The 26,931-nt window shown below is 42.4% G+C and overlaps 1 protein-coding gene across 5 annotated transcripts in view; it reads left to right on the top strand.

The window, feature by feature from the left end:
• The window catches only part of mrrf (mitochondrial ribosome recycling factor), a 67,197-nt gene that overhangs the window by 9,586 nt on the left and 30,680 nt on the right, over positions 1 to 26,931 (top strand). For all 5 annotated transcript variants that reach the window (XR_011882777.1, XM_072239935.1, XM_072239936.1 and 2 more), the window contains exons 2-4: positions 5,042 to 5,241; positions 11,470 to 11,625; positions 17,504 to 17,622. Coding sequence is in view for 4 of the 5 variants with exons in the window: in XM_072239935.1 (XP_072096036.1) it covers positions 5,070 to 5,241; positions 11,470 to 11,625; positions 17,504 to 17,622 (447 nt within the window). In the remaining variant the exon portion in view is untranslated. The remainder of the gene's footprint in view (positions 1 to 5,041; positions 5,242 to 11,469; positions 11,626 to 17,503; positions 17,623 to 26,931) is intronic.

Below are 26,931 nucleotides of genomic sequence, written 5' to 3'. Positions count from 1 at the left end.
CTGGCTGTTTCTGGCATCTTAAATGCTTGAAACTATTGTGAGCAAAACAGTTCTGAATTGTCTTACTGCTTATTTCTCACCAACTATCAGTATCAAAAATCACTGCCTTTTGAACATAAAGGCACACTACTGATGCTATTTATAAACTTTTCGATCAAAGTATGGTATAGTGTACAACAGCCATACAAGTGCACGTGGCTGACACTAGTTAGAAACAGCTGGACAACAGTTTTTTGTCCTAAATAAACAAAGAGAATCCCAACTATTTTCTTAATTAGTTTTTGTTTCATCAAGAGCTGTCCCAAATAAATGGCTACCCATATTAACCGATGGCCCAATTAACCAGAATCCACTGTATTTCTTCAGAACTTTCATATACCTTTAGGGCAGCGGGAAGCATTCTACAATACTGAATGCACCTCAAGAGCTGTTTATTATCTCTAATGTAAGCAATACAAATTGCTCATTTGTATAAAGGTAGCTTTTTGCAATTAGCCATGTGATAACCAGACTACATGACTGAATTAAATCAAGATCCTTGATATTAATAACTTTGGTAGATTAGCATGAATACAAATTAGGGAATAAGAAAACGGGGTAACTGAGATTTATTGGCAGGTTAACAGGGGAGTATAAATAGTTCGTGGTGCCAGAATTAGTTTTTTTTTGTTACTGACATGTCATGAAATTTGTTGTTTTGTGGCAGCAGTGCATTGTGATACATAAAAATTACTATAAACTACAATAAGAAATGTAGTGTAAAAAGTGAGGTAGTGTTTCTGGTCTGTTCAGAAATTTGATGGCAGAGGGGAAGAAACTATCACTAAAACGTTGAATATGTGTCTTCAGGCTCCTCTACCTCCTCTGTGATGGTAGCAATGAGAAACATGCGTGTCCTCTATGGTGAGGGTCCATAATGATGAGCCTGAATGTTAACTTTTGAACTCTCAACCTGATATATAAGAAATGCCACCCCAGAGTGGAATATTTGCCATTCAGTTCACACATAGCTTTTAATAACATCAATGTATGAACTGGTGTTGTCTTCTTCTTAAGCCCATTGACCCGACTGGGCATAGGTTGCCAGAGTCCTCTGTCCTGGGCTGGTCTTCCAAGTTTTCCCAGGGGTGGCCCAGCTTCTTGGTGTTCCCTCCTTCTCCCAGGGATGAGGTCTTGGAGTTTCTCCTGGCATTTCTGTAGCTCTAGGTTTTTACAGGATGGAGTTGCTAGTCACATGCTCAACCCTCCACCTTTCTCAGCCGGGCTTGGGACTGAGCATGGTAGTTATGAATTGGTCTTCATTTGACGAATAAATCTAATCTTGAATCAATATCAGTTTTTGACCTTTAAGTAGGTGAAAGTTTTATGACCATGACCTTAAATGTTGCTAAAAATCAGACAGTCAATTTTGCTGAATTAGCTGGTATCCTACATCTATAGTGAGACTAGCATCAAAAACAAGTCTGCGCTGATGGATATATGCTTCCCCTTTCTGCTTTAAAAGTCCCACATAAAATGAGGAATTTCAGCTGTTTAAATCCAATGTCTAAAAACCCCATACAGTGCAAGCTGTTGTAGAAAGAGTGGATGTGGAGAGAATGGTCAGGGAATTCTGGCCCAGAATAGAAGGACATCCCTTTAGAACAGAGATGAGGAGGAGTTTATTTAGCCAGAGGCTGGTGAATCTGTGGAATTCATTGCCACAGATGACTGTGCGGTCAAGTCATTGGCTAGATTTAAAGCAGAGGTGAATAGGTCCTGAAATAGTGAGGGCATCAAAGGTTATGAGGAGAATGGGGTTGAAAGGGATAATAAATCAGCCATGGTGGAATGGGGGAGCAGACTTGATGGGATGAATATCCTAATTCTGCTCCTATCTCTTATGGTCTTAGATATAGTGGCAAGCTGTCTCTCAGAGGCCACTGGTATGGTTTGTATGAAGACTGGAATCATTTAGACCCTTGACCCTATTCTGTTGTGAAAATTGCTTTTAAGGTGCATGGAACAGAGTGAAATTAACTACATTCTATCTGGGATACATTATATCCATGCTGGACAGTCTTTCACTGGGTAGCTAGATCTCCTGTATGCGAATATTAAAGATGCATACAGCTCCACAGCGCTCTCCCCATTTGGAAGATCAGATCACAACCTGGTTCACCTCATGCCCTTGTATAAACCCTAAATACAACAACAGCTAGCTACCACCAAGACAGTAAAGAAATGGTCTCCAGAGGCCATCAAGGCTTTAAAGGGTTGCTTTGAGGTTACTGACTGCAATGTGCTTTGTGAACCATATGGGGAGGACATTAACAGACTTACTGATTGCATCACTGACTACATCAGCTTCTGTGTCGCCACTGTAATACCATCAAGGACTGTTCACTGCTTCTCTAACAACAAACCATGGGTCACAGTGATCTAAACGCTCTTTGTGACCTCAGAAAGAGAGCTTTAGATCAGGAGACTGGGAGGAATTGAAATGTGCAGAGGGGGCTAAGAGAGACAATCGAGGTGGCTAAAGAAGAATACAAGAGAGAGCTGGAGAACAAGCTTGGTCAGAGTAGCACACAGGAGGTGTGGAGAGGCATGAAGAACATCACCAGCTTCAATCAGCCTAGCTGCAGAGCCTCTGATTGTGCCTGTGAATGGGCTGATGAGTTCAACCAATTCTTCAGTGGGTTTGACAATTGCCCACCTGTTCACACCCCTCAGCACACCAGTCCAGGTGCCGAAGCACTTAATACTCTCTCAGCATGAACACTTCCCCTCCTCCCTCCTCCAGTTCAACATGTGGATGAACAACACAGACTACCACTGTCTACATCCCTCCTTGCCCTGCACCTACCATCCACACCTCCACATTCCAACTGCTATTGCCCCAATCTTCACCTCCCCCAGTCCCCACCTTCCACCAACTCCATGGACTCACCCTCACCACTGAGCAGGTGAGAAAGACCCTGGGGAAACTCAGACACGGCAAAGCATTGGGACCGGATGGAGTGTGCTGAACAGCTGTGTAGAGTTCTCCTGTACATTTTCAATCCGAGTTGCATCCTGGAAAGAGTTCTGACTATGTGGAAAATAGCATGTGCGGCCCCAGTACCCAAGAAGGGCCAACAGAAAGTCTTAAATGACTACCATCCAGTGACCCTGAATTCACACATCATGAAGAGTCTAGAGAGGTTGGTTTTGGGTCACCTCCGACCCCCGATTCCCTGCAGTTTTCTTACCAGGAGCACATTGGAGTTAATGACGCTATCGTCTACCTGCCAACAGAGCCTACTCCCATTCGGATAAGCAAGGCAGCACTGTGAGGATGGTGTTTTTTTTATTATTTCTCAAGTGCCTTCAATACCATACAGCCCCTATTGCTGGGGGAAAAGCTCTTCTCAATGCAGGTTGCCACTTGCGTTGTATCCTGGAGAATGGACTACCTAACAGGCAGACCACAGTTAGTGCAGCTTCAGAGCTGTGTGTCAGACATGGCTACGTACTGGGGCTCCATAGGGGACTGTATTGGCTCATTTCCTGCTTACCCTGTATACTTTAGATAAAACGCCAAGTCCTGTCATCTGCAGAAATTCTCTGATGTACTCAGCAGTAGTTGGGTGTATAAAGGGAGGATGAATACAGGGCCCTGGTGGAGGACTTTGTCAAATGGTGCAAGCTGAATTATCTGTATCTCAGCATCAGTTATACAAAGGAGATAGTGGTGAACTTTAGGAAGACTAAACTTGGATTGCTGTCTGTTACTATTGATGGTGAGGATGTGGATATGGTGAGGACCTACAAGTACTTGGGGGTGCACCTGGATGACAGACTTGAGTGGAGCACCAACACAGAGGCTGTGTACAAGAAGGGCCAGAGTTGCCTCTACTTCCTAAGGAGACTGAGGTCCTTTGGAGTTTGCAGGCTTCTCCTTCACACGTTCTACCAGTCTGTTGTCACCACTGCAATTTTCTGTGCGGTGTTGTGCTGGGGCAATGGCATCAACATGCTCAATAAGCAACAAGCTCAATAAACTGATTAGAAAGGCTGACTCTGTTTCAGAATCTAACTGGACATATTGGAGGCTGAGGTAGAACGAAGGACTCTGTGGAAAATCTTGGCAATTCTAGAAAATGTTTTCACACCCTTTGCATACTACCTTGGCTGAACAGAGGAGCACTCTTAATAATAGACTAAGACAACTACGCTGCTCTGGTCTGGCAGTCCTAGTCCTGGTGTTCCTATACCTCCTACCTGACGGTAGTGGGTCAAAAAGATTGTGGGATGGGTGGTAGGGATCCTCAACAATACTTAAGGTCCTTCTCCTATAACGCTGCCAGTTAACTTATGATGTGTTTCTGGTTTCTGGTTGCTCTTTTTTATTGCTGTTTTCTGCGATTTTGATCAGGGCAGACTGGCTGTGCGACCTGAAGTTAACGAATGACACAGCTAGATTGAACTGAACTAGCTGAACTGAATATACCTGAATGATTTCAATGATTTGTGGTTTGTTTTATACTCTGTGTCTTTCACTTGTTTTTTCCCATTTGTGTGACTTGTTCTCTTTTTTTGTGCTTTGGGGATTTAATGTTTCTCTTTGAATGAGTTCCATGGTTTTCTTTCTTTGTTTTGTGGCAGTCTGTGAGAAGACGAATCTCTTAGAGTTGTATACTGCGTGCATACTTCGATGATAAATGTACTTTGAATCTTGAAATGTCACAAGTGGGGGAGAGGGAGATCCTGGTGGTCCTTTCTGTTGTTTTTCCTAACCTCTCCCAGTGGCTTGCTCTTCTGACTGTTAGATTGTTAGAAATACAAAGAGAATGGATTTGACATTGTGTGTTATTGAAGAAACCTGGTATGAAATAAGAAAGTGTATTTTGACTTTGAATATTGGAAAGTGTTGAAAAAGTAGTTGTTTTCATGTGTCTTGCGGTAGACTGATGTCTTAAAGTCTTGAGAAATTAGTGAATGTGAGGAAAATCTAATTGTAATCCATGCTGGCAAACTGCTGAAGGGTTTTCTGTCTTGTTTTTCTGCTGTACTCCAGGTAACAGTTAAAAGCGATTCACTGCACAATGTCGTTTACACTGCGGTGGATATGTCAGCTAGGACCAAGGGTCTACAAGTGTTGTCCACCCCTTGTACATTCAGCAGTCCAGCGTCGAGTCAGCCACCCAGCTCTCTGCAGGCAGTGTGAGGCCCTGTGCGTAACTCCGAGCCGACTACTTGCCACCAAGAAGACCAAAGGTAACTCTGCATTAATACTCCCTTTCTCATCTAATCTGTACGAGTGGAAAGAATGTTTGCCTGCTTCTCGAAAACATATGCACATGTAATGTCTACTCTTGCAATGTTTATAATATTATAAATGGAAAATTACCCGGAGGACTTAGTTTTGTAGATCAGCTAGTTAGAGTGAAGTTTAAATCTATATACTACTAGAACTCTCATGCTCTGTCTGTGACCTCCAATTAGCGCGAACGATGCATTACAGCGGCACTTATTTTTGGCTAAATCGAATTAAAATGCGCTAACAGAATGCAGGCAAAGTTCAGTGTTATATATTTGTATGAAATTGCTCATTCGCCAAAATAAACAGGCTCCCTTTTAACCCGAGACCCAATTGGCCATCATGGAAATCGGAATGCGACAGCCCGACGCATGTGCACGGCCAGTCTCAGCAGCGACACCTACCGGAGCAAAAGGGCAGGGCAGTTCTATTTCAAGGGGTCATATTCTGCTAATCACCATCAACATGTGCAGGATTGGGACAGATCTAACTACCACCCATCAATAAGAGATAATTAAATCTTATTGTAATGACGTACTTTGAGACACCCATAAAACCCTTTGCTGCAGTCAAAAGACAGAGGTGACTATATCACGTCCATTTAGGAGAGCGCCAACCATATCATCAAGAATAATCAGCATCCTTTGGTGTTACTGCTTCGTATCTTCTATCCAGCATTAGGGTAAAAAAAAAAGGTCAGCCTAATTATGCCACGTGGAAAGGGAAGGGGGACAATATGGTCAGGAGCCTAATTATGCCACGTCGTCAGGAAGTGGCAAGGAGAGGGAGAGAACAAGAATCGGATGAGGCCAGGGTCGCACGACTCCAGGATCAAAGAGTCAGGACAAAAAAAGATGAGAGAAGAAGAGACAGAGGAGGAGAGGCATGCACGTCTCCAGGATCAGAGACAAACAACAAACAGCAGAAGAGATGAAGAGACAGGGGATGAAAGGGCTGCATATCTCCAGAATGACAACAAGAGGCACAAGGGTGGCAGAGCAACACTCACAACACACTGGAGGAACTCAGCAGGTCGGGCAGCATCCGTGAAAATGATCAGTCAACGTTTTGGGCCGGAACCCTTCGTCAAGACTGAAGACGGAGGAGGCAGACGCCCTATAAAGGAAGTGGAGGAGGGTGGGAAGGAGAAGGCTGGTAGGTGCCAGGTGAAAAACCAGTAAGGGGAAAGATACAGGGGTAGGGAGGGGAAGCAGGGAGGGGATAGGCAGGAAAGGTGAAGAAAGAATAGGGGAAAGCACAATGGGTAGTAGAAGGAGGTGGAACCATGGAAGAGGTGATAGGCAGCTGGAGGAGGGGGCAGAGTGAAAGAGAGATGGGGAAAGGGAGGGGGAGGGAATTACTGGAAGTTGGAGAATTCAATGTTCATGCCAAGGGGCTGGAGACTACCCAGACGGTATATGAGGTGTTGCTCCTCCAACCTGAGTTTAACCTCATCCTGGCAGTAAAGGAGGCCACGTATGGACATATCTGAATGGGAATGTGAAGCAGAGTTGAAATGGGTGGCAACCGTGAAGTCCTGTCTGTTGTGGTGGACGGAGCGGAGGTGCTCGATGAAGCGGTTCCCCGATCTGCATCGGGTTTCACCGATGTAGAGGAGGCCGCACCGGGAGCACTGGATGCAATAGATGACCCCAACAGACTCACAAGTGAAGTGTTGCCTCACCTGGAAGGACTGCTTGGGGCCCTGAATGGTGGCAAGAGAGGAGGTATAGGGACAGGTGTAGTACTTACGCTTACAGGGATAAGTGCCGGGTGGGAGATCTGTGGGGAGGGGCGTGTGGACCAGGGAGTCATGGAAGGAACAATCCCTGCGGAAAGCAGAGAGAGGTGGAGAGGAAAAGATGTGTTTAGTGGTAGGGTCCTGTTGAAGGTGGCGGAAGTTGCGGAGGATAATGTGCTGGATCTGGAGGCTGGTGGGGTGGTAGGTGAAGACAAGGGAAACTCTGTCCCTGTTGTGGTGACAGGAGGATGGGGTGAGGGCCAAAGTGCGGGAAATGGAGGAGATGTGGGTGAGGGCATCATTGATGACAGCAGAAGGGAAACCACGATCCTTAAAGAAAGAGGACATTTGAGATGTCCTGGATGGCAGATAAGCCAGAAATGATGCCATCAAAAGTGTCCTTCGTTAAAGGAGGAGGAGCTATATTTGAGCAACACACATCAGAGTTGTTTGAATTTCCAGCATCTGCAGATTTCCTTGTGTTTGCGAGGAGCTATATTTGCTTTGCTACGCGTCGTTCTTCTTTAATAAACTGAAGTTTACTACTTCAGTTTTCCTAAGCAAAGCGATACCAATAGCATTCAGGAATGGGTCAACGGGTCACCCTGTTGTCTAGTTGTCTATATTATGTTTAAAATGTTAACAGTTTTGGAAATTCTCTCCTAAGACCTATTTTAATTAAGAATAATACAAATAGATTCTATTTTGGCATCTACCACTAAACTGACTCACTGACTGTGTGTGTGTGTGTGTGTTTATATTAATACGTGTAAATGTATATGATAAATAAAGGTGATCCTTAATGTGCAAACAACTGATTACAAAAATCAGCAGCAAATCCATTCAGCCAGATGTGACCATCAAATGTGAATGTTTGTACCAGAAAGTTTGGAGAAGATTTTGATTTCTTAAACTATAAGCACATTTCAATGAGTGATTTTGAGAATTAGCAGATAAGAGAACTTCATACTTAATTTTAATTAGTTATTTAGAGACCCAACATGGTAACAGGCCCTGCGGCCCAATGAGCCCCTGCTGCCCAATATATCCTCGTAACCAGTTAACCTACCAAGCCACAGCCATACATCTTTGGAATGTTCAAGGAAACCGTACCACCCAGAGGAAATCCACAATGTGACGGAATATTTAATCTCCTCACAGACGGTGACAGAATTGAAACCAGGTCAGTGGTGCAGTAATAGTGTTATATTAACCATGCCACCCCGTTTATAAGTTTAGTATGTGGTCATATACACACGGTGCAATGAAATGCCTCAGTCACGTGAAGCTAACGGAGTAAGCAGGTATACAAGGTAATAATTAAATATAGTGATGAGATGACACAACACAACAGAGTTGTGCAAAGATAGTAGTGTACTCTGAAGTAGTGCAAAGAAATCTGAACGGAAATGCTAAGTGAGGGATGCTAGTGTAGCAGTTAGTGTAATGCTATTACTGTGTCAGTAACATGGCTCAATTCCCACTGCTGTCTGTGTGGAATATGGATCCTCTCCTCCAGGTGCTCCAGTTTCCTCCCATGTTCCAAAGAGCTGTGGGTTAGTAGTTTAATTGGCAGCATGGGCCTGTTGGGTGAAATATGTTGTAATAATATGTTGTATCTCTAAATAAAAATTAACGGCTGAAATATCCTTTACTGCAGCTCCTTTATAGTGCAGACAGAAAAAGACGGAACTCCCTTCCGCAATCTGATTTCTGAATGAACGCATAAACGCTTTCTCACTATTTTTTTGCTGTCTTTTTTTGCACTATGCATTTATTTACAGTGGTGCTAGACAGTTTGTGAACCATGTAGAATTTTCTCTATTTCTGCATGACTATGGCCTAAAATGTGATCAGATCTTCACATAAGCCCTAAGACTGGATAAAGAGAACCCAATTAAATAAGTAACACAAAAAAAAATTATACTTGTTCACTTATTTATTGAGAAAAATGATCCAATATTACATGTATTTGTTGGAAAAAGTCTGTGGTAATGCCTTCTACAAAAACTATTTGGAGTCAGATGTTTCAATCAATAAGATGAGATTGGAGTTGGGTTGTAGAGGTGCCCTGCCCTATAAAAAAGACACACAAAGTCAGGTTACTGACAGAGCCTGTGCTTCTCAAGAAAGATCTGTTTATGTGCACCGTGCCTCGATCAAAACAACTTTCAGAGGAGCTTAGAAGAATTGTAGCGATGCATGAAGCTGGAAAAGGCTACAAAAGCATTTCTAAAGACCTGAGTGTTCATCAGTTCACAGTAAGAGAAATTATCTATAAATGGAGGAAACTCGGGGCTGTTGCTACTCTCCCTACAAGTAGGCATCCTCAAAGATCACACCAAGAGCACAACTTGCAATGCTGAAGGAGGTGAAAAAGAACACAAGGGTAACAGCAAAAGACCTGCAGAAATCTCTAGAACTTGCTAAAGTCTCTGTTCATGTGTCCACTATAAGAAAAACACTGAACAGGAATGCCATTCATGGAAGGATACCACGGAGGAAACCACTGATCTCCAAAAAAAAACATTACTGACCATCTCAAGTTTCCAAAAGACCACCTGGATATTCTACAACACTTCTGGGAGAAATTTCTGTAGACAGATAAGACAAAAGTTGAACTTCTTGGCAGAAATGTACACTGCTATATTTGGAAGAAAAAGGGTACTGCACACCAACACCAAAACCTCACCCCAACAGTGAAGCATGGTGGAAGGAGCTTCATGGTTTGGGGCTGCTTTGCTGCCTCAGGGCCTGCACAGCTTGCAATCTTTGAGGGAACAATAAATTCAAAATTGTTTCAAGACATTTTACAGGAGAATGCTGGGGTAGCAATCCGTCACCTGAAGCTTATTAGAATTTGGATAATGCAACAAGACAATGATGGAAAGACAAGAGTAAATCAACAACAGAATGGTTTAAAAAGAAGAAAAATCATGTTTTGGCAACACACACAAAATGCTGGAAGAATTCAGCAGGCCAGGCAACATCTATGGAAAAGAGTACAGTCGATGTTTTGGGCTGAGACCCTTCAGCAGAACTTCTCCGGTCCTGCTGAAGGGTCTTGGCCCGAAATAGCGACTGTATTCTTTTCCATTGATACTGCCTGGCCTGCTGAGTACACCCAGCATTTTGTGTGTGTTGCTTGGATTTCCAGCGTCTGCAGATTTTCTCTTGTTTGTGAATTCATGTTTTGGAATGGCTGAGTCAAGGTCCTCGCCTTAATGCTATAGAAATGTCGTGGAAGGCACCTGATGCAAGCAGTTCATCCAAGGAAGCCCACCAACATCCCAGAGTTGAAGCAGCTTTGTAAGTGGGAATGGCCTAAAATTCCTCCGAGCCGATGTGCAGGACTGATCAACAGTTACTGGAAACGTTTTGTTGAAGTTATTGCTGTACCAGGGTGGGGGGGGGGGGGTGGTCACACCATTTACTGAAAGCAAAGATTCTCATTCTTTTTGCAACAAATAGATGTAATATTGGGTAATTTTTCTCAATAAATAAATGAACAAGTATAATGTTTTTGTGTTATTTATTTAATCGGGTTCTCTTTATCTAGTTTTAGGACATGCTTGAAGATCTCATCACATTTTAGGTCATATTTGGGCAGAAATAGAGAAAATTCTACAAGGTTCACAAACTTTCTAGCACCACTGCATATAATCTATATTTATTATAATTGATTGTATATTAAATATAAAATATAGTATAGTTTATATTTTGCACTGTATTGTTACTGTGATAGCATAGTGGTTAGCGCGAGGATATTACAGCTCAGAGCGTCAGAGTTCAATTCTGCTGCTGGCTGTAAAGAGTTTGTACGTTCTTGCAAACTGTATGGGTTTCTTTCAGGTGCTCTGGTTTTCTCCCATAGTCCAAAGACATAAGGATTAGTAGATTAATTGGTCATTGTAAATTGCCTTGTGATGAGACCAGTGTTAAATAGGTTGGTTGTTGGGCGGCACAACTCGTTAGGCCAGAAGGGCTTGTCTTGTGCTGTATCTTTAAATAAATAACACATTTCACTACTTATGTTAGTGATAGTAAACCTGATTCTGATGTAGCTGCATTTACAAAGTTAACCATCTTCAACTCTTTACAGGTAAGTTGTGAATGAACTTGCATTAGCTTCAGTCCCTGTTGTAACTAGGGAGTGGTGAACCTTAACAATTCTTCCTAAGCCCATGTCAGAGCCCTGTCCTGGGCCAATAGAAGGTTAGTCAGCCCTGTGTCGTCTACTTTCATTATATGACTTCAGACATCTTCCAGGCGAGGATCCTTGCTCTCCCAGGGAAGAGGTCTTTGCAGCTTCTGTTGGTGTTTCTGTAGCTCTAGGATTTTATGGGATGGGCTTGCTAAACCTAAGCCTCATCCTCCTTTCACAGCCGGGCTTGGCACCGGCCATCGGGAAGTTACCTTAACAGTTACTGATTGTCAATTGCAGTGAAATCCAAAGGACACGCAGGACCTCGAGTGAACATCAATGCTGCTTTAGTGGAGGACATTATCAACCTAAATGAATTAAAACAAAATATGTTGGAAATCGTAGAGAATCTTAAAGATGACTATGGGAAGAGTCTGAGCATAAGAACCTCTCCAGGTAAGCTTTCTCCATATACTCTATGTGCAAATTTGGGTTGTTTTTTCTGGAGCAGCGGAGACTGAGTGGAGATCTGATAGAGGTTTATAAGATCATGAGAGGTGTAAATAGAGTAGACCGACAGTATCTTTTTCCCAGGGTTGAAGTGTCTATCACCCGAGAGCATACATTTAAGATGAGAGGGGGTAATTTCAAAGGAGATGTAAGGGGCAAGAGTGGTGGGTGCCTGGAATGCACTGCCTGGGGTGGTGGTAGAGGCAGATACATTAGGGATATTTAAGAGACGTTTAGATAGGCGCATGAAGGTGAGGAAAATGGAAGCATACGGACATTGTGTAGGCAGAAGAGATTAGCTGGCCATTTGATTACTAATTTTCTTGGTTTGGCATAAGACTGTGGGCTGAAGGGCCTGTTCCTGTGTTGTAGTGTTCTGTGTTCTATCGCGCCTGCTTTACAGAAAGAAACAGTTGAGAAGACCTAGAGGTTTTGGAAATGGTGCATGTTTCATTATGGCCTTAGTTGTGCTGTATTTCTTAGTTGTGACTAATTTTTCATTCAGCAGAATAATTTCATGCCTTCCACAGCTCACCCAGGGTTTTGTTTTTGCCAATCAGTACTTCCCTCATCAGATTAACCAGGACGTAGAAGTGGGTGCCACAATGTAGTGAAGCTATGGAATTCATATGATAGACGGCCGTAGAGGTGAAGTCACTGGGGATATTTAAAACAGAGGTTGATAGGTTCTTGATTAGTCAGTGTGTCAAAGGTTATTGGGAGAAGGTGAGGAGGATGGAATTCAGAGGGATAATAAATCAGCCATGATAGAAAGGCAGAGCAGTTGTGATGGGCCAAATGGTCTGTGTCTTATGGTCTTGTGGTATGAGTGGCGGTGGGGTGTGTTAATGACTGGAAGTGTTGATCACCCTGACCATTTGAGGAAAGTTATGTTTTTTGAGTCTGGTAGTCCTGGCTTGGATGCTACGTAGCCTTCTCCCTGTTGTGAGTGGGACAAACAGTCCATGATCAGGGTGGGTGGGATCCTTCATGATATTTTGCTGGCCTTTTTCTGCCACCTTTCTGTATATATGTCCTTGATGGCGGGTAGGCAGGTGCCAGTGTTGCATTGGACAGTTTTAACTACGTGCTGTAGAGTTCTCCTGTCCACCGCAGTGTAGTTTCTGTCCCACAGTGTGATGTAGCTTGTCCATCAAAGTGCATTTAACATTTACCAGACAATTCTTAAGCAGCTCTTTGCTGCTATGGTGAAAGTACCCATTACAATGTGTTCAGAATGTCCTCATCAAAATCATAAGAGACATAAAATGCTGCAGTAAGTTGACCTCAATTTTACTTATTTTTATTCATTATCCAACAAGCTGATTGGGCTCCCCACAATGTACCCAATACCTAAATCACTGCTCGAGTAATCACTCATTTTGTTTGGCAAAATTGACCTTCATTCGCACTACTGTGCATTTGTCAGGCTGGTCGTTTGCTGATGCAACACTGTTTTTCCGGTCAAGTGCCTGAATTAAGTGCTGCTAGATTTCCTGAAATCTGCCCCCTGGTTAAATTTCATTACCTTCTTTCACTGAGTGGCAGCAGCTCAAATGTCAAGATGGGTAATTAGACAACTTTATATTTAAAAGATTCTGTGGTGTGAAACTCTAATGGTTTCCAGAAATGCTTGTTTGGGAACCATAGCTCAATTTCTGTGATGAAGATGTTCCATTTATTTTCACTTTTAACCTAGGTTGCTATTTGTAATATTTAACCTTTTACAAAGCCGTTACAGGAGGGTGATGTACTGATTCTTCTATGAAAAAATGGGGCAAAACCTTTCTGCTCTTCTCTAAAATCATAAAAATTACCAATACTATATTTCAATATTTTTATTCTTGATTGTATAAGTTAGTTTATTATAGCCATGTGTACCGAGGTACACTGCAGCGTGACGATAGCATAGCGGTAAACGCAGTGCTTTTATAGCTTTGGGTGTCAGAGTTCTGATGCCAGCTGTAAGAAACTTGTATGTTCTTCCCTTGATGTGCTTGTGTTTACTCCAGGTGCTGTAGTTTCCTCCCATATTCCAAAGACGTACTGGTTAGTAGGTTAATTGGTCATTGTAAATTGTTCTGTGATTAGGTTGGTGTTAAATTGGCGGTTGCTGGGCGATGCAGCTTGTTGGGCCAGAAGGGTTTGTTCTGCGCTGTATCTCCAAATAAAAATAAATAAATAGAAACTTGTCTTGCATACTGTCCATACAGATCATTTTATTACAACAGTGCATTGAGGGAGTATAAGGGAAAACAAGAACAGAGTACAGATTCATAAACACAAGAGCTTCTGCAGTTGCTGAAAAATCCAGAGCAACTCATACAAAGACTGGAGGACCTCAGCAAATCAGGCAGCATCTATGGAAGGGAATAGACATCAATATTTGATGAAGGGTATTGGCCTGAAACATTGCCCGTTTATTCCCCTCCGTAGATGCTGCCTGATCTGCTGAGTTCCTCCATCTTTTTTCTGTGTGTTTTGCTCAAAGTGTAGTGTTACAGTTACAAAGAAAGTGCAGCACAGAGAGACAGTCTTATAGAGGAGTAATCCGAAACAGGAAACTCTCACAGAAAATTACACTTTGAAATTTATATGCGAAATTTAGCACTTACCGTGTCTTAACAGTATATATTGTAAAAGTAGACACTCAAACACCAACTTTTAGAAAAAAATGTGTTGTTCATCTTTCCCAAGTTAAAGATGGCCAGTTTCTGATATTTTGCTCGCTTGTAAAGTTCACATTTATCCTGAGTGGCTCACCGTGCTTCGGCTGAGCTACATTTGACTTCTGTTGCCCTGTTTGACCTTTTGTAGCCCCTCTTCACCGTGGTCTTGACCAGGAAGAATCCATTTTTGCTAATAGCTTCCTGTAAATGGCTTTTGTAAGAGGCACATGTCAAAACCGTCTAGCTGAAGTGTTTGCAGATGTGATGGATTGGTTCTCCATGTAGGTTGACAGGTAACAGCATCCGAGGGCAAAAACAAGATCCCGTTGTCCTGAAAACATTTACAAAAAAAAAGCAGTTCAATTCTCTTCTAAATATCAAGGAATTTATTAAATCTTCTATTATTTAAGGAGTTGTTCTTTTTTATTCATTGTCACTGTTTAGAAGTACTAACCTAAAATTTACTGGTTGAACTGTACTGCAAAATTTGTGAGATTGAGTTGTCCCATTATTGAAGTTATTTCTTCTCTCATAACACACATAAAATACTAGAAGAACTCAGCGGGTCAGTCCTGATGAAGCGGCTCAGCTTGAAAAGTCAACTGTTTATTCCTCTCCATAATGCTGCCTGATCTGCCGAGTTTGTCAAGCATTTTGTGTGAGTTTCTCCGGATTTCCAGTGTCTGCAGAATCTCCAATCTGATGATATGAGCATTGATTTCTCCTTGTAATTACTTTCCCTCCCCTTTCCCTCTTCTTCTATTCCCGACTCTTACCTCTTCTCCTTACCTGCTTATCACCTCCCCCTGGTTCCCCTCCTTTTTCCCTTTCTCCCATTGTCCACTCCCCTCTCCTCTCAGATTCGTACTTCTCCGGCCCGTTACCTTTCCCACCCACGTAGTTTCACCCATCACCTCTAGCTCCCCCCCCTCCTCTATCCCCCTCCACAACCTTTTTATTCTGGCATCTTCCCCTTCCTTTCCAGTCCTGATGAAGGGTCTTGGTCTGAAACGTCTACTGTTTATTCCTCTGGTTCAGGGGTGGTAGCTGTTCCTGATTTTGGTGGTATGGGACCTGGAACTCTGTACCTCCTTTCTGATGGCAGGAAGGTCGCGAGTGCTAAACAGGGTATAGAAACTGGCCCTTGTTATACTCCACCATCTTCTCACTGCTGCCATTGGGAAGGAGGTTTAGGTGCCTCAGGTCCCACACCACCAGGTTCAGGAACAATCATTACCCCTCAATCATCTGGATCCCTGAATCAAAGTGGATAACTTCACTCACCTCAACTTTGAAATGATCACTGAACAAATCTATGGACTTACTTTCAAGGATTTTACAGCTTATGTTCTCAGTATTAGTTATTCATTATTACAGTGGATTCTAGTTAATTAGGCCACATAAGGATCGGTACATTTTGGTCCAATTAAGCGACTGTCCCAATTAGCCAAAGTTTCATGGAAATAGTTAAAAAGGTATAAAAAAAAAGACTATTTAATCGAGTAACAAATTAAGTATTTCAATTAAATGCAGAACAAATTAGAACACTATCAATACTACTACAGTACTATAAAACTGTATCAATTCCTAATAGTTATCAACAAAAGAATTCATCCAGTGTATGCTGCTGTGTTCTTTTGAGTGACTGTAAATCTGTTCAGACACCTTGTGCAGATATTGAACTCCCTTCAAAGTCCTCCTGCATAAAATCAAAATAAAAAACAAAATTATCAAAATCTTGTTGAATTGGAGTCCGTTGGCCCAAATGGATAATATAACCAAGCACATGCTACTGAAGTTATTTTAAAAACAGTTCGCTCTAAGCATGGTGTAGTCTCTAACAGCCACACAAGTGCACACAACTGACACTAGTTAGAAACTACTGGGCAACAATCTCCTGTACCAATAAAGTGGCATAGGGTCCTAAATAAACAAAAGGAATCCCAGCTATTTTTTTGATTAGGCTTTTGTTTGTTAAGAGTTATCCCAAATAAGTGGTCTGGTTAGTGATATCAGTATTAGTGTTTCCTACATATTTAAGCAATTTAATGAAGTTCCAATTAATATTCCAATTAGCGGTTAACAAAAAAAAATCCCGGTGGCTCAACCCCTTTCCACGAGATTAAACAATTGACTAACCCCAAGCATGACTATGTAACTGTACTTACCTGTGCAGAGGGACTTGGGAGTGCTTGTGCATGAATCAGAAAAGGTTGGTTTGCAGGTGCAGCAGGCTATCAAGAAGGCAAATGGAATGTTGGCCTTCGTCGCTAGAGGGATTGAATTTAAGAGCAGGGAGGTTATGCTGCAACCGTACAGGGTACTGGTGAGTCCACATCTGGAGTATTGCATGCAGTTCTGGTTTCCTTGCTTGAGGAAGGATGTACTGGCTTTGGAGGCAGTGCAGAGGAGCTTCACCAGGTTGATTCCAGAGATGAGGAGGTTAGTCTATGAACGGGATAGACAAGATAGAGTCAGGAAAGTTGTTTCCACTGGTAGGTGAGACTAGAACTGAGGGACATAATCTCAAGATTCAGGGGAGTAGATTTAGGATGGAGATGAAAAAAAACTGCTTTTCCCAGTGAGTGGTGAACCTGTGGAATTCTCTGCCCAATGAAGCAGTGGAGGCTGCCTCAGTAAATATATTTATGACGAGGTTGGATAGATTTTTGCATAGTAGGGGAATTAAGCGTTATGGGGAAAAGGCAGGTAGGTGGAGATGAGTCCATGGCCAGATCAGCCATAATCTTATTGAATAGTGGAGTAAGCTCGACAGGCCAGATGGCCTATTCCTGCTCCTATTTCTTATGTTCTTATGGGGTTCTACCCGCCCCGACCCACATGACAGATTGCCACAATCAACGCAGAACAGTATATAATAGAGATAGCAAATTGAAACATGGCTCCAACAGACAGAAGATAGATGCACGGCTCTCACAGTCAGGAAGGCAGTGCAGTGAGTGCTTGATGTGTAGCACTGGCAACCAAAGATAATTCCTGTCCATGTTTCAGTATGTTTCAAAGGTTTTGCAAGCTCAACAGGCTACACTCCAGTCTAAGCATGAGGAAGCACTCTTCAGGATGTGAATATATCTCACTGAAAATATGCTGCATGTGAGCTTATTTGTTGAAGACTGCCATTTTCTTTTCTTCAGGTGCTTTGGATCATATAACAGTTACCACTAGCAGTGGAAAATTCCCATTAAACCACTTGGGACAAATCTCCATGAAATCACCTCAACTCATTTTAGTAAATATGACAAGTTTCCCTGAGGTGAGTGAATGTGTAAAATTACTTACGCACTGGTAGTTCATGGATACAGTTAAAGTTATGTGTATATTTAATCTTCTTTTGATATATGTTTAATTATTGGTGGATCCAAAATAGTATAATTCCATGAATGCAGCAGAGGTAGCACTTTGATAAAATATAGCGCTTTTTTTTGTTTCTAAACTATAGGCACTTTTAAAAACAAGCTGTTTGTTTAAGCATGAGAAATACTGCAGAAACCGAAAAGCTTAGGGAATCATGGTGGCGTATTTCAGCTCAGGATGCTGGAATCTCAGTATCCTCTGTAAGGAGTTTGTACTTCCTCCCCCTGGAATGTATGGGTTTCTTTCGGGTGTTCCAGTTGCCCACAGTCCAGAGATTTACCGGTTAGTAGGTTAATTGGTCATTGTAAGTTGTTCTGTGATTAGGTGAGTGTTAAATCGGGTGGGAGGGGCATTGCTCTGGGTGCTCTGGTTTCCTGCTACCTTCCGAAGACGTACTAGTTTGGGTTAGTAAGTTGTGAGCATGCACTAGAAGAATGGTGACATTTGCAGGCTGCCCTAGCACATCCTCTGACTGTGTTGGGCATTGACACAAACGATGCACATCACTGTATGATTCGGTGTTTCAATGTACATGTCACAAATGAAGCTAATCTTTAATCTTTAAATGATGGAGGAGCTCAGCAGGCCAAGTGGCATCTGTGGATGTTTCAAGCTAATACCCTTCATCAGGATTGAAAAGAAAGGAGCCAGAAGCCAGAAAAAGGTGGGAGGGAGGGTAAGGAGAGCAAGCTGGTAGGTGATGGGTGAGACCATGTGAGGAAGGAGGAGGGAGGGTGAAATGAAAAGCTGTGGAAGAGGCAAAGAGCTGAAGATGAAAGAATCTAACAAGAGAGGAGAGTGGACCATAGGAGAAAGGGAAGGAGAGAGGAACCAGAGGGAGGTGATGGAAGGTGAGAAGAGAAGTGGTGAGAGGGGAACCAGATGAGAAATTGAAAAAGAGAGAAGGAAGGAAAAGGGAGAAATTACTGGAAGTTAGAGAAATCTATGTTTGTGCCATCAGATTCAAGGCTACCTAGATGGAATATCATCCCTTTACCTTGTTCACCTACCACCTCCCAGCTTCCTACTACATCAACTATTTAATCCCCTCCTTAGATGCCGACCGACTTACTGAGTTCCTCCAGCACTTTGTCTGTCTTTTGTTTAAGTACAGCTCTGAAAGATTTCAAATATTCAGTGTGTGATTTTTCACAATCTTTGTACAATTATGGAAATGTAATGCCTAAAAGGAGACTCTTTGTTTTGTAATATTACCATGAAAGTAAAAATAAAATATTCAGCTTCATTCCATTTCTGTTGGTGTTTAGTCAATGGTCCACATGACTTCAGATGCTTGTATCATATAGTAAGGACTTGTGTCTTCACCATACTTTCGGGTATGGTGTTCCAGAGCCCCATCCCTCCTTTAACTTTTCTTCAACTGCTCTATAATCTTTTTGACAATGATTCTGTACCTTGTTTATTGAACTGTCTGCTAACTCCGCTCACCCGGTCAAAAACTTTCGTACCTTTTTATACCGCAATTAAACCCTCCTCAGTCACTTTCAAATTTACTTTTCACATGTACGTCGAAATACAATGAAATGTGTCATTTGCATTAGCAACCAACATTGCCTAACGAAGTGATGGGGGCACGGCCTAAAGAGTCGCCATACATTCTGGCACCAACATAGCATGCCCATAATTCTCAGAACAGAGCAACACAACACAACAAACAACAGCAAAGCAGCCCCGTTCCTCCTTCCCACCCACACACAGGGACATCCAGGTCAGTCCTCGTCCGGTCTCCATGCTTCGTGTATCAGACTTAGTCTTCTGGACTTCTGATCGACCTCGGCTTCCCATTTTCGGTGTCGATCGATGACGGGACGCTGCATTCTGATCCGTCTTCAGCCTCCCATCTTCAGTGTCGATCGATGACAGGTCCCTGCATTTCGATCGACCTTTGGGCTCCCATCTTCAGTGTCGATCGATGATGGGACCCTGCATTCTGATCAGTCTTCAGCCTCCCATCTTCAGTGTCGATCGATGACAGGACCTTGAATTCCAGACTTGAACTCTAGACCTGCTGACTCACCGGTCCTTGTGCTTCTTGTTTGCATGGACATTCAATCTTGGACACCCCGACATCCATGGATGTCCTTCACCACAAGCCCAATGCAGTTGGCCTTTGACATGGAGCGGAGACTTAGACTCCACTTTTGTTCCAAAGAAAACTGCAGCCAAAGCACATTCTCCTCATAACTAAAATTCTCTGAAACTTCTAGAATATAAAACTGAGTAGGGGCATCTTGCTTTCCTGTTCCACTTTGGTGCATGATTTATTATCTAAGTACGTAGACCATATACAACCTTAACATTCATCTTCTTTCAGTAGTCACTAAAAAGAGAAACACAATAGAACCCATTAAAAAAGCTCTACCCCTCAAAGGTAGTCAAACATCCAATGTGCAAAATAAAGAACAAATTGTGCAAACAATAAAAAAGTAAACACACAGCACATGATCTGCAGAGTCCACAGCCTCAGAGCCGGTTCAGCAATGCCACCGGTCCAGGAGCCCAGTGGAGCCAGTCCAGCGCTGAGGTGAGTGCCGACAGCCGAAGTGGGTGAGAAGTATCCTGCCTCAGGCACTCTGCCAATGCAGACCACTCTGAATTATGTTTTTCACACTGGGAAATGCACTATTCCTGAAAATTTGGAATTTACAGTGTGGGAAATCATGAATATCCCATTCCTGTGGATCAGTGCCTTTGTACACCAGCATGCTACGATGCATTAGAGTTTCCTGTGAAGCACTATGTCATACAATCCAGCCGGTAAAAGCACTGAACCTCTGAAATGCATTTCATCATTTCGAAACATTAAAGAAGTCTTGAGATGTCAAACAGGGAAAAGTGGTGTCTCTAGTTGCCAGGGAAGGGAAAAAAAACTCAAGATCTTAACTAAAAGAATATGAGAGAAATTGCTTTAATGTAGAAAATTATGAAATTATTGAGTAATGGCCATTAACTGTAAAGGCAGAAACCTTATCATCAGTTAAATAGGGAATGGAAAACATATTAGAATAAGGAGAATAGAAAAGGATAATGGGGAAAGTTGAAAGAATTGTAATTGCAGTGTTTAGCTGTAGTTAAAGAGAAAGTACTGATGCCAATGAATTAGGCTGCATAGTTTCTTCCATGCTTCGGTTTGACTAATTCTGTGTCTTGTTTCAGAACAATACAACATAGAACAGTACACTACAAGCCCACAATGTTGTGCCAAACAATTAAATTAGTAATCAAATGACTGACTAGACTAATCTCTGCTTACACAGTGTCCGTATCCCTCCATGTTCCTCTGTCATGTGCCTATCAAAACGTTTCTTAAGAAGTCCCTAATTATCTGCCTTTACCTCCACCCCAGGCAGTGTATTCCAGGCACCCATCACTCACTGTGTGGAAAAACCTGCACCTCGCATGTCCTTTGAACTTGCCCCTCTCACCTTAAATGCATTCTCTCTGGTATTAGTTATTTCAAACTTGTGGAAAAAGATACTGTATATCCATGCCTCTCATAATCTTATAACCCTCTATCAGATCTCCCCTCAGCCTTCACCTTTCCAGAGAAAACAGCCCAAGTTTGTCCAAGCTTTCGTTATAGCACATGCCTTCCAATCCAGATAGCGTCTTCTGCTCCTTCTCTAAAGCCTTGATGCTGTTAAGAGTCTTTCTCTCACCCTTGCTCTGTCTCTTTACTGATTGTTTTGAAGAGCACATGCTACTGGATCTATAACTGTATTCCACAAGATGTTAACTAACTTTAAAGATAACATCAAAATCAGCCGGAATAAATCCAGTTTTATGTCTAAAAGTTGGGAAGACATTGCACTGAATAGATGCACCTGGAGGAAATCTGTTCAAGAGGGAGCTGTGCTACATGAGAACGACCTCTGCTGTGACGCAGAGAACAAGTGACAGCTGTGAAAGGAGAGACTGGACAACCAAAAGACCCAACCCCTGACCACGGCCACCACTCACTCTTGCCCACACTGCACTGGAATATGTGAGTCCCGGATCGGTCTCTACAGCCACTGAAGACCCACCAACAGACAACCCCTTAGGAGAGCACCAGTACTCGACTGGAGTCATCGTACTACTGTTATATTCCAAAGATTGCCAAAAGGAAGATAGCAGAGGGCCATTCAGTTAAATTCTCAGTTCCGATGAAGCCTGTTGTTTACTGTATGACAAGATGATGGATTGTTCGAAGCTTACTTTAACTTTTAAGCACTCCGTTCCCGAGCATCTTTCATGAGAAGGAAATGAGCCACACTTCCACCTTGTATTGTTGTCTTTGGGAACATGTTTGCTTGTTAAACACAGCTTTCACTTCAATTGTGGGGAATTGCTCTGCCCACTCTGATAATGTCTTTTTCTGTTATGAATGTGGTTGTAAAGACAAAAGTGTTGTGAATAGGACTGCCATTATAACAGTGAGAGTTTGTCCTCTTTTCCTTCTGTCTTCGTGAACTCTAATCTCTGCCAACATGCTGGCACGCTAATGTTCAGGTGGTACAAACTCCATTTCTGCTCTGACATTGTAATTTGTCTCAGAAATCAATTGTAGTGTGCAAGTCTGAATTGGCAGACGATTTAATTGTGGAAGGCACTGTAGCCATGCTTAATTCTGTCCTTATGTCACTGAGCACATCCCACAGCAAGAGAATTAGGAGCGACAGGCGTGATTGGGGTGAATAACTGATCTTGCTTTACTTTTAACCCTGTTGAAGATTGTTGATGTACAGTGCCAGCGACCTGGGTTCAATTCTGCCTCTGTCTGTAAGGAGTTTGTATATCCTTCCCTTGACTGCGTGAGTTTCCTCTGGGTGCACCAGTTTCCTCCCATATTCCAAAGATGTTTAGGTCTCTAAATTGATTAGGCAACTCAGGCTCGTTGGAGTGGAAGGGCCTTTTACTGTGCTGTACCATGGATGTTGTGACCTGGCTGTTGAAATAGATACACAAGCCAGGGCAGTGTGGTGTGGGGAACAAGCTGTCGCTCATGCAGTGGGCTCCCCCTCTCCACTCAGTTGATGAATCCAAAGGAATAGCGGAGACCGATATATTTTGGCACAAATGACGTCACAGGACTTGCTAGTCAGCATTGAATGCAATGTAGAAACTGCAGCTCTGGATTTACCCCTGAAGCCTTCCCCATGAGTCGGTATAGCTGCGAGGCAGTGGAGATTTGAGATCAGAGTTTTCCTTCTCTTAGATAAGCTGCCAATCATGACTGATGAGCCCCACTTTCCTGGAACCATGATGTAACTCGCAATTAAAAAAAATAAAAATTGTACCTCACTAGTTTGGAATATGCTAGTATTTGAATCCAGACTTCCCTGGGCTTTTCCGTTCAGTACCAAGCCATTTACCCATCAAGCCCTGATTGGAGCAAGCTATATTTAGTCTGAAATAAAATGCTTTCTTTTGTTGCACATCTGTCGTGTGTGCATTACTGTTTCCATGTTATCAGATTAAAGATAAGATCTTACCATCAATATTTTAAAGTCAACCGTGTCAGAAAATGCATATTTTGGACTGAGGGTTATGTTTTTCCAATGTGTCTAACTCTGTATTCCCATAGTTTTCCATATGTGATGTATGTGGAAATACCTTAGACTTTGAGCCATTTAAAATTCAATTGGAAAGTGCTTTAGAATCACTTTTGTTGATGCTATTAACGTGTTACAACATTTAGATCATCTTGTAACAACCAGAAAATGCTTTAGCAAAACATGGGAGAATAACCCTTTCAGTACCAAATTGTTCATACAACTTGTACAGAGGTTTGAACAATATGATGTAATTTAATTTAATGTTTTAAGATATCTTGCTGTAATTTATAGTTTTTATTATTATGTAATTGCAATGAACAGCTGCCACAAAACAACAAATTTCACGACATATGTCAGCGATACTAAAACTGGCTCTGATTCTCATTCTGAATGTCTAATGTTAGCATTTGTTTTAAGAGAACTAGCATATAAAAGCAAGATTGTAGTGTTGAGGCTTTGTAAGGCATTAGTCAGAGTGTACTTGAAGTATTGTGAGCAGTTTAGGGCCCCTTATCTAAGAAAGAATGTGCTGGCATTGGAGAAGAGGATTCGCGACAACGATCCTGGCAATGAAAGATTTAATATATGAGGAGCATGTGATGGCGCTTCACCTGTGCTCGCTGGAGTTTAGAAGAATGACGGGGGATCTCATTGAAACCTATCGAATATTGAAAGGCTTAGAGTGAGTGGAAGTGGAAAGGATGTTTCCAATAGTGTGGGTGTGGGCACAGCCTCAGAATTGAAGGACGTCCTTTTAGAACGGAGATGAGGAGGAATTTCTTTATCCAGAGGGTGGTGAATCTGTGGAATTCATTGCCACAGACGGCTGTGGAGTCCAAGTCATTGGGTATATTTAAAGTGGTGGTTGATAGGTTCTTGGTTAGTCAGAGCCTCAAAAGTTACGGGGAGGGCAGGAGAATGGGATTGAAAGGGATGTTAAACAGCCATGATGGAATGGCAGAGCAGACTCGATGGGCTGAATAGCCTAATTCTGTTCCTATGTCTTAGGATTTTATGGTCTAATATTTCCCAAATTGTTTCGAGTAACCTCACAGCTTGGGTTGGGATTTCTCAGATCTGATCATTTTCCTACTCTGTCAAAATGACCTTTTAAATACCTGAAAGGTCAAGTTTGTTATTAATCAGACACCCTTTCTGACAAAATGTCAACGTCAAGGAACTGTAGTGGTCAACAGGTGAATGGGAATCAGAATCAGGTTTATCATCACTGATGTTGGACATAACATTTGTTGTTTTGCTGCAGCGTTACAGAACAAAGGCATAAAAATACTATAAACGACAAAAGCTAGTGCACAAAAAAGCAACAATAAGATAGTGTTCATGGACTGTTCAGAAATCTGATGACAGAGGGGAAGAAACTTCATAATCATCTGTTTTATTATCACCATCTTGTATGGCATGAAATCCGTTAGTCCTGACGAAGGGTCTCGGCCTGAAACGTCGACTGCACCTCTTCCTACAGATGCTGCCTGACCTGCTGCGTTCACCAGCAACTTTGATGTGTGTTGCTTGAATTTCCAGCATCTGCAGAATTCCTGTTGTTGGCATGAAGTCTGTTGTTTTGTACAGCAGAAGTGCGATCCAGTACTACAAACAAGTATCACAAACTAGAGTCTTCCTTTGTTGCATTGGATGACCATGACGTCTTCTGTGCCTTGTCATGCCCTTCGACCTCCACGAGTGTTGCAGAACCACCTTCCGGACAGTTGGATCTCATTGTTGATTTTATCCACCCATTCCGCCAGAGGTGACTTTGCATGCTAGGGCAGGTGTGTCCCTTAAATTAAATTAATAGTGCAATAAAGGAATAATGAGGTATAATAAATGAATAATTTCTGGCTCCTTCTGCCTTCCTTTCCCGTCCTGATGAAGGGTCTCAGCCTGAAACATCAGCTGTTTATTCCTCTCCATAGGTACTGCCTGACCTGCTGAGTTCCTCCAGAATCTTCTGTGTGTTCCTCAAGATTTTCAGCATCTGCAGAATCTCTTCTGTTTATGAGAGTGAGGTGGTGCTCATGGGTGGTTCACAAATCTGATGTGGAGACCAAGAAGCTATTCCTAAATTGCTGTGTGTCTTCGGGCTCCTGTACCTCCTCCCCAATGGTAGTAAAGAGAAGAGGGCATATCCTAGATAATAATCCTTTGATAAATGCTGCCTTCTAAAGGCACCGCTGTTCGCGAGTGACACTTTAATGAAGACATGAATACTTTGAAAAGAAAGAGTCTTTCTGAACAAGGTGTGCTGTTCTATTACAGATATTACACATTTAAGTTTGACAACTATCAAAAATGTATTGTATGCAGTTAATGCAGGGAGTAAGGTGGCTTATCTTTTGTATTCTAACCCACTTCCCTGTCTGCTATAACTATTGATATAGAAAGACACCGGCGTTTCGCCTTTCACCACCAAAATAGCAAACTGAGCTCACTTATTGCATTTTGATTTCTCTTTGTGTTTGAATAAAAGGGAACTGGTCTGTCAAAACAAGCTAGATCAAGATGTACTGCACTGGCTATGTGTGATGACAGCATAACATTGAAATATTTTGTCTATGAATAACTTGTGTATTTTATTCAGTGTTAAAAACACTGGAGTCTAAAAGCGTAACTGTGTTGGTTTGTTTGTGGTCAATCCAACATCAGGAAATCAGTTAATGTTCTTCCTGAGTTGACCTGAAGGGGGAAAAGGGAACTGAAGAGGCAACAATTTCACGCAAAGGGTGGAGCGAATGTGGAATGAACGGCAAGAGGAAAAGCAGAGATATGATGAGAACTTTTAAACAAACTTTGGACCCATAAATGGATAGAATCAGAATTAGGACTCAAGTTTATTTATCACATGCACATCAAAACATGCAGTGAGATGTGCCTTTTGTGTTAACAACCAACACACGTGAGGGTGTGTTACGAGCAGCCTGGCACCAACACAGAAAGTGTACCATGCTTGGCAGAACAACGTAGAGCACAACAAGCAACAAAAAAACAATAACAAAACAAGCCTCCTTCCTCCCTCCAACCCACGCACGCTCCTCTATCCCAAAGACAGTCTTGTCTCCGTTGGTCTCCAGTGTCGGACAAGCAGACACTGGGCCTTTAGCTATCCCAGTGGACTGGCAGAGATTCACGGACCTGAGGCTCGGGCCATCTGCCCTCATTTTCTGTGCTTCCGATTTGAACCCCAGTCGTCAATCCTCGGCATAACACCAGCACCCCAAATCAGCAGGTGTTTTGGAATCAGGGTTTTAATCTTTGTCTTAAATGATATGAAATTTGTTATTTTGTGGAAGCAGTACGGTGCGAAGGCATAAAAAATTACAAAATAAACAAAGAAATAATGAGGTAGTATTCATGGATCATTCGGAAATCCGATGGCTGAAAGGAAGAAACTGTTTCTGAATTGTTGAAAGTGGATCTTAAGGCTCCGTTCCCTTTGCCCTGATTGTGCGAACAAGAAGGTGATGTGTCCTGAGGGTCTTTAGTGATGGATGCCACCTTCCTGAGGCACCTCCTCTTCAAGATGTCCTTGATGGTGGGAAGGGTTGCTTCTATTATGGAGCCTATGAGTTTACAACATTTAGAACAGGAGTTCCCAACCTTTGTATGCCATTAAGCAAGGGGTTCGTGGACCC

This window comes from Mobula birostris, chromosome 22 (genome assembly GCF_030028105.1).
Source record: "Mobula birostris isolate sMobBir1 chromosome 22, sMobBir1.hap1, whole genome shotgun sequence".
NCBI classification, from domain to species: Eukaryota; Metazoa; Chordata; class Chondrichthyes; order Myliobatiformes; family Myliobatidae; genus Mobula; species Mobula birostris.
The sequence above is the reverse complement of the archived record's forward strand: the minus strand, read 5'-3'. Positions and strand labels throughout refer to the sequence as shown.